This window comes from Oncorhynchus clarkii, chromosome 30 (genome assembly GCF_045791955.1).
Source record: "Oncorhynchus clarkii lewisi isolate Uvic-CL-2024 chromosome 30, UVic_Ocla_1.0, whole genome shotgun sequence".
NCBI classification, from domain to species: Eukaryota; Metazoa; Chordata; class Actinopteri; order Salmoniformes; family Salmonidae; genus Oncorhynchus; species Oncorhynchus clarkii.
In genome coordinates this window covers 33,157,683-33,165,921 of record NC_092176.1, presented here as the reverse complement: position 1 = coordinate 33,165,921, position 8,239 = coordinate 33,157,683, and the positions used below count along the sequence as shown (strand labels likewise).

Genomic DNA, 8,239 nt, shown 5'->3' with positions numbered 1-8,239 from the left:
CAATATACGTACTGTGATGACGGGAACTATTATGAGAAAAAAAAGTCAGAATATCCTAGATTTGACCTTCTAAAGAGGTCAAAAAACTTTTGCTCTGCAAAATTCAATTGTGGCAACCTAAGAGAATTGTGTATGCCAAGCAAGTTTAGTATGCCAAGTACATTAGTATGCCATACGTGAGTACTTGACATGCGAATCAGGTTGACGACCATAAACTGTATTACTTGCACCAATGAAGATGACTTTTGATGAAGGTTGACCATCACGGTCACTAAAATATGAACAACATTAATTTTGTAGAATACTCTAATAAGCTAGTCTTATCCTCACAAGAAGTGGAAAGCCCAGGAACATTGCTTGTGTGATCAGAGGATAGAAGCAGTTATCGTCACAGCAGATGTGAAGCGAAGCAAAGCAAAGTGTCATTAAAAAACAATTGCCCTTTTGACCCCCAGAAAATATAAAACCAAAAGTATCTCTCACCGAGCAATCAAGTCCATTCTCCCTCCTCTTTGTCTTCTCCTCCCTCCACCTCTCCCCCTCCCTTCCTTTCTCCACCTCTCCCCCATCCTCTACCTTCCTTTCTCCACCTCTCCCACCTCCCTCTACCTACCTACCTCCACCATCTCTCCCTCCCTCCCTCCCTCCCCTCTCGCTCGCTCCCTCCCTCTCTGTCAACTACTGTAGCCCTAGAAGAGTCAGAGGACCGCCTCTCTTCCTAAAAATGAACACCAAAGAGAAAGAGTGAGAGAGCGAGCGTGGCCTCACATGGCTGAGGATTGAACTCTAAACCACCCCGTCGGTCAGTCTCAGGTGGCGTTTTCTTCCTCGTCTTCCATATGGTAGTTGAGAGTGATGACAGCACTGACGAAGTCTCCCAGCTCTACGAAGTCAGCTGTGATGATGTTGATGCCGCTCTCTCCCGGCCTCTGGGCACGGATCCACAACATCATACTTGGAAGAGCCCTGCAGGGGAAAACATGCAGACACCTGCATCACTGTCTTTTGTGAATTCTAAGTGTTATACTTAGCCACTGAAAAGGATGGGGGTAAGAAGAGAGAGAGAGAGAGAGAGAGAGAGAGAGAGAGAGAGAGAGAGAGAGAGAGAGAGAGAAAAAAAAAAACTTTCCTCAGGTGGGTTCAGAGGTGGCTGTTTTGTTTTGAGTGGTTCCGACCCCTTGAGTTTTTCCACATTTTGTTACATTAGAGAAAACATATTGGGTGAAAAGCCAGATGGTTCCTCCTGCCACAACCTGAGGGATGGCCATTGAAAAGTGCAATGTCATGTCAATAATATTTGCCTTCATAACTTGCCATGTGGCTTCTCAGTCATGTTGTGACTGGCCTACTATGGATTTAATCTATTATTATTATTATTATTCTCATTAATATTGTTGTAAATACAATATATTAATATTGTTGTAAATACTATATTTGTGTAACGTCTGCTTCCAACTCACACCCTCAAACACGTAGATCCCCTGAACGCAGCTCACTTTCCAACCCACTTTCCAGCTCACACTCTCAAACATCTAGATCCTCTGAATGCAGCTCACTCTCCAGATCCCAATCACCTGAATTCTAATCACCTGTTCACACACCTGTATGTCATTATCACACACTATTTAGTTCAGTTCTTTGAACCCCATCACTGTGAGGTATTGTTTGTTTTGTGACACATCTGCCAGAGCGCTGTGATTGTCTCCTCCAGGGTATGATAGTTTATGCCTGCCTCACTAACGACACCTTTTGCCAATTCCCTGCCTGTACTTTAGTCTATGGGATTTCCTGTTATCTACCTCTTGACTGATCTCCCGGACTACATTACTAGCCTTTTCCCTGCCTGTACCGTTGCCCTTTTGGACCCCCTGTGTATGACCTACTGCCTACCCCTGGACCCAGCTACCTGCCTCCTCCTGTGGTCCTTCGCAATAAACACCTGCTGCGCCCTGCGCTTTAAACCAGCTCTCTGTCTCCCCTCGTGTTCATTACAATTTGACCATTTTCCTGTCCTGATAGCCATTCAAAATGTAACGAGTACTTTTGAATGTCAGAGTAAAAAGTACAGCATTTTCTTTAGGAATGTAGTGAAGTAAAAGTTACATTTGTCAAAAATATAAATAGTAAAGTACAGATACCCCCAAAAACTACTTAAGTAGTACTTTAAAGTATTTTTACTTAAGTACTTTACACCACTGATAAGTTAGGGCTACAGCGCTTGCTAGGACAGATGTCCCAGCTGCAACTCCAATTTGCACTGAGAGGTGTGAAAGCCCTTGAACCCAACAATGGAAACAGAGAATCATAACCTCCCCCTCCCAAATGCAGAGGCCTGTGAGGCCCTCTGCCCCATGGCTTCCTTACCTCCCAGTGCAGAGCCTATCATAGAACACTGCACAAAAATAGTAGAAACAGAAGCTCCTCAGGGACAATCCAGCGACACAAATTTGCAGACTGCTAAAATACTGGGAAGATTAATCAATAAAATTTTCCACACAGACATTCCCCTGGCATGGCACACTGCTATACGAGCACACTACCTCTCCATCAAGAAAGGATATTGGCAGAGGGGGGAGATTAGAATAACATCATCACACCTGCCCAGACCCACCTGTTCTCACCTGCTCTCCGCCACATATCTGCTAATTGCACCATTTCTCTCCGTCATCCATGCGCTTTCAATATTTAGATAATGAAGCGTACGATTTTTCCATTGTCTTAATGATGGAGGATTGTTTGATTTACAGTTAAGTATACGTTTTTTTCAAGAGAATTAACGAGGAGAGTATCGTGCAACCCATCGGATATCTCATAGCCCCCTCAGATAGCGTCTTGAAGTATGCAGACAGATTAAAAAGTACATTTACATAGTAATATTTCTGACAGCCAATGTTCTACCTCCACCCATAACTTTTGGGCTTTATAGCATTCCCAGAAGGCACGTCTTATGGAGTCATTGTTAGTTTTACACTTAAGACAGAACTGTCGTTGTGCTGTATCTGAAAAGATCTACATTTGACAGTCCAAAATTGCCTTTTAATTCTGTTAATAATGTAAATGTATGCCTTTAGTTTTCCCATGTGATCCAATTGATCAGTGCATTCTGAAAAGCTATCCAACAATTGTTACATAGGGTTGTGTTTTATAGGAGTGATAGTTTTTTTTCTTCCATATTGGTATAGTGTTCTTAACTATGAAGTTGTTAATGTTCTTAACTTTATCCTTTGAAAACAGACACGTGAAAACATTCTGGGAGGTGAGCATGTGCATCTTCAATATGTACCCATTGTTCCTCTTAAGTGCGTTTAACAATATGTCTCAAGTACAAGCCTTGGCTGGCAAGTTAAAGTTAAAGTTAACTTTTCGGTTCATATAGCATCATGAGATGAAAGGGAGTTCCATGCAATAATGGCTCTATATTATACTGTATGATCACTTTAATTTGTTCTGGTTAGTGAAAAGGACTGTGTCACACCCCATGTCTGGTGGGGTAAGTGTGTGTCAGAGCTGTGTGTGGGTTGACTATGCAAACCATTTGGACATTTCAACTCATGAATCTTTCTTATAAAAAGCAGTAGTGATGCAGTCAGTCTCTCCTCAACTCTTAGCCAAGAGAGACTGGCATGCATAGTATTTATGAATGATTACAATGAAGAGCAAGACATGCCGCTTTGTCCTGGGCCAGCTGCAGCTTAACTAGGTCTTTCTTTGCAGCACTTAACCACATGACTGGACAATAATCAAGATAAGACAGAACTAGAGCCTGCAGGACTTTGTGGAGCAGATAAGCAGATCATATTATGAAACCCTCCACATCTTTACAACTTTTACAATCTAAGTAATTTAGTCTCAACGTCATCAACAGTCACACCACTCATTACCAGATTCATCCTATGTCTAGAGTTTAGGGAATGAGTTGTACCAAATACAATGTTCTTAATTTTAGAGATGTTCAGGACCAGTTTATCACTGGCCACCCATTCCAAAACTGACTGCAACTCCTTGTTAAGTGTTTAAGTGACTTCATTAGCTGTGTGTGTGTGTGTGTGTGTGTGTGTGTCTGTGTGTGTGTGTCTGTGTGTGTGTATGTCCCACCGTCTCTTTTCAGTCTTATGTTCCAACATCAAAAAAAAAATAATAATAATTACATTGGATACAAGTATAGAGTCCAGGCTTCAAATCATACACCATACAACTTCACAAAATAAAAACATACAATGCTTTCTTTCCTTATTTCTTTGTTCATGCATAAATGCAATGGCACACTGTTCACCCAATTTGCCAATGAAGTAATAATTAAAATAATTGGCAACATCAAATGGTTTGGTGATGAGTCGAATTTGTCTTTATGCCCAACAATTTCATTTAATTAAAGTACTCCAAAAGTGTTTTTCCATCATTCTTTATATCACTGATATTGGCTTCACAATACAGTTCTTTTTGTTTAGTTTAATCACATAATTTCTCAACTTGCAGTTAGTCGGCCACTCAGATGTGCAGCCAGACTTAGCCATTCTTTTTGCCCCATCTCTTTCAACCATACAGCTTTTCAATTCCTCAATCCATGGAGCTTCAACAGTTCTAACAGTCAGTTTCTTAACAGGTTAATTTGAATAAATAATTGGAAGAAGCAATTTCATAAATTCATCAAGTGCAAATTCTGGATGCTCCTTATTAATCACATCAGACCAACACATATTTTTTTACATCATGTACATCAGACACAGCAAAAAATGCTGTATGATCTCTTATACACTATTTTAGGCCCAGCTTTTGGAACTTTGGCTCTCCTAGACATAGCCACTATATTGTGATCACCACATCCAATGGGTACAGATACAGTAGAACTCTGCACTAGCTGTATTAGTAAACATGTGATCAACACATCCAATGGGTACAGATACAGTAGAACTCTGCACTAGCTGTATTAGTAAACATGTGATCAACACATATGGATGATATTTTTCCTATAGTGTTTGTAAACACCCTGGCAAGTTAATTAAAAACCTGAACCAGATTACAGGCACTGGTTACAGTGAGAAGCTTCCTTCCTTCCTTTTTCAGCCCTTTCCTGGGTAGTTTCTCAGAGATACAGTCATGGCCAAAAGTTGAGAATTACACAAATGTTAATTTTCACAAAGTCTGCTGCCTCAGTGTCTCTACATATTTTTGTAAGATGCTACTATGGAATACTGAAGTATAATTACAAGCACTTCATAAGTGTCCAAGGCTTTAATTGACAATTACATGAAGTTGATGCAAAGAGTCAATATTTGCAGTGTTGACCCTTCTTTTTCCAAGACCTCTGCAATCCGCCCTGGCATGCTGTCAATTAACTTCTGGACCACATCCTGACTGATGGCAGCCCATTCTTGCATAATCAATGCTTGGAGTTTGTTAGAATTTGTAGGGTCTTGTTTGTCCACCCGCTTCATGAGGATTGACCACAAGTTCTCAATGGGATTAAGGTCTGGGGAGATTCCTGGCCATGGACCCAAAATATCAATGTTTTGTTCCCCAAGCCACTTAGTTATCACTTTTGCATTATGGCAAGGTGCTCCATCGTGCTGGACAGGGCATTGTTCGTCACCAAACTGATCCTGGATGGTTGGGAGAAGTTGCTCTTGGAGGATGTGTTGGTACCATTCTTTGTTCATGGCTGTGTTCTTAGGCAAAATGGTGAGCGAGCCCACTCCCTTGGCTGAGAAGCAACCCCACACATGAATGGTCTCAGGATGCTTTACTGTTGTTATGACACAGGACTAATGGTAGCGCTCACCTCGTCTTTTCCGGACAAGATTTTTTCTGGATGCCCTAAACAATCGGAAAGGGGATTCATCAGAGAAAATGACTTTACGCCAGTACTCAGCAGTCCAATCCCTGTACCTTCTGCAGAATATCAGTCTGTCCCTGATGTTTTTCCTGGAGAGAAGTGGCTTCTTTGCTGCCCTTCTTGACACCAGGCCATCCCCCAAAAGTCTTTGCCTCACTGTGCGTGCAGATGCACTCACACCTGTCTGCTGCCATTCCTGAGCAAGCTCGGTACTAGTGGTGCCCCGATACCGCAGCTGAATCAACTTTAGGAGACGGTCCTGGTGCTTGGACTTTCTTGGGCGCCCTGAAGCATTCTTCACAACAATTGAACCGCTCTCCTTGAAGTTCTTGATAATCCGATAACTGGTTGATTTAGGTGCAATCTTACTGGCAGCAATATCCTTGCCTGTGAAGACCTTTTCGTGCAAAGCAATGATGACGGCATGTGTTGCCTTGCAGGTAACCATGGTTGACAGAGGAAGAACAATGATTCCAAGCAAACAGCCTCCTTTTTAAGCTTCCAGTCTGTTATTTTTACTCAATCAACATGACAAAGTGATCTCCAGCCTTGTCCTCATCAACACTCACACCTGTGTTAACGAGAGAATCACTGACATGTCAGCTGGTCCTTTTGTGGCAGGGCTGAAATGCAGTGGAAATTATTTTTTTAGGGACTTTGCAATTAATTGCAACTCATCTGATCACTCTTCATAACATTCTGGAGTATATGCAAATTGCCATCATACAAACTGAGGCAGCAGACTTTGAAAATTTATATTTGTGTCCTTCTCAAAGCTTTTGGCCACGACTGTAGACATAATATGGAAAAGAACAAACAAACCAAGAGAAAAAAAAACATTCAGCAGCTGCAAGGGTTGAAGCTACGAACACTTTGGCGTTCCATTTAAATACATTGCCTTGCAAAGGTATTTCATCCCCCTTGGCATTTTTCTTATTTTGTGGCATTACAACTTGTAATTTAAATGGATTTTTATTTGGATTTCAAATAATGTACACAAAATAGTCCAAATTCGTGAAGTGAAAAAAAAGTGGGCTTTTTGGGGGGTAAATGTTTGCTTCACAAGAAAAAATGTTTTGCATCTTCAAAGTGTTAGGCATGTTGTGCACATCAAATGATACAATCCCCCCCAAAATACATTTTAATTCCAGGTAGTAAGGCACCAAACATGAAAAATGCCAATGGGGTGAATACTTTCACAAGCCACTGTAGATCTGCTTTCATATTGTTAAGTAACTGGATAAAGTTATTATACATTTGAAGTCGGAAGTTTACATACACTAATACGAACCCAAACCAGCCTGCGCCATCGTGCGCCATCGTATATAAATTTATTTTGTCCCCCTACACCATATGCGATCACGACATGCAGGTTAAAATATCAAAACAAACTCTGAACCAATGACATTCATTTGGGGACAGGTCGAAAAGCATTAAACATGTATGGCATTTTAGCTAGTTAGCTTCCTCGCTAATTTGTCCGATTTAGCTATCTTGCTGTTGCTAGCTAATTTGTCCTGGGATATAAACATTGAGTTGTTATTTTACCTGAAATGCACAAGGTCTTCTCCTCCGACAATTAATACACACATAAAACGGCCAACCAAATAATTTCTAGTCATCTCTCCTCCTTCCAGGCTTTTTCATCTTTGAACTTATATGGTGATTGGCATCTACACTTTTACCAAGACAACCGGCAAAACATTTCGTCTTTCAATCACCCACGTGGGTATAACCAATGAGGAGAGGGCACGTGGGTACCTGCTTCTATAAACCAATGAGGAGCTGGGAGAGGCAGGACTTTCAGTGCGATCTGCGTCAAATAGAAAGGCGTTCTATTTTAGCCCTTGGCATCACAGACGCTCATTGGCGCGTGCGAGCAGTGTGGGTGCAATATTTTAATAACATGGATTTCTACATTTATTTTGCGACGCTGGCGTATACGGTCTGGTCAGCATGTTAGGTTGGAGCCATTAACTCGTTTTTCAGCCACTCCACAAATTTCTTGTTAACAATAGTTTTGGCAGGTGGTTGGGACATCTACTTTGTGCATGACAAGTAATTTTTCCAACAATTGTTTACAGACAGATTATTTCACTGGAAGTCTCGGGCGACACTATAGTTAGAGCAGTTACACGCAGAGAACCACTTCTCTAGGGGAGAGAGAGGACATCACTCAGTCCTCTAAACCAACTGGCATTGTTCTATTGTCAGAGACATTGTTCTGCACAACTTCACCCCCTGACATGTTGGCTGGATTCACAACAAGTGTAGCTTTAATTTGGTATCTTGCATGTGTGATTTCATGAAAGTTTGATTTTTATAGTAATTTAATTCATTTTCACTGGCTTTTGGCCAGGTGGGACGCCAGCGTCCCAGATATACCAGAGAGGTTAATTATATATC

General features: G+C 41.3%; 1 protein-coding gene across 1 annotated transcript in view; it reads right to left on the bottom strand.

Moving 5' to 3' along the window:
- Positions 1-661: 661 nt before the first annotated feature.
- Positions 662-8,239, bottom strand: part of LOC139389987 (PI-PLC X domain-containing protein 3-like) — a 49,490-nt gene continuing 41,912 nt past the window's right edge. Inside the window, exon 6 of the mRNA XM_071137055.1 lies at positions 662-966. Coding sequence (XP_070993156.1) covers positions 810-966 — 157 coding nt within the window. The 3' untranslated portion in view covers positions 662-809. The remainder of the gene's footprint in view (positions 967-8,239) is intronic.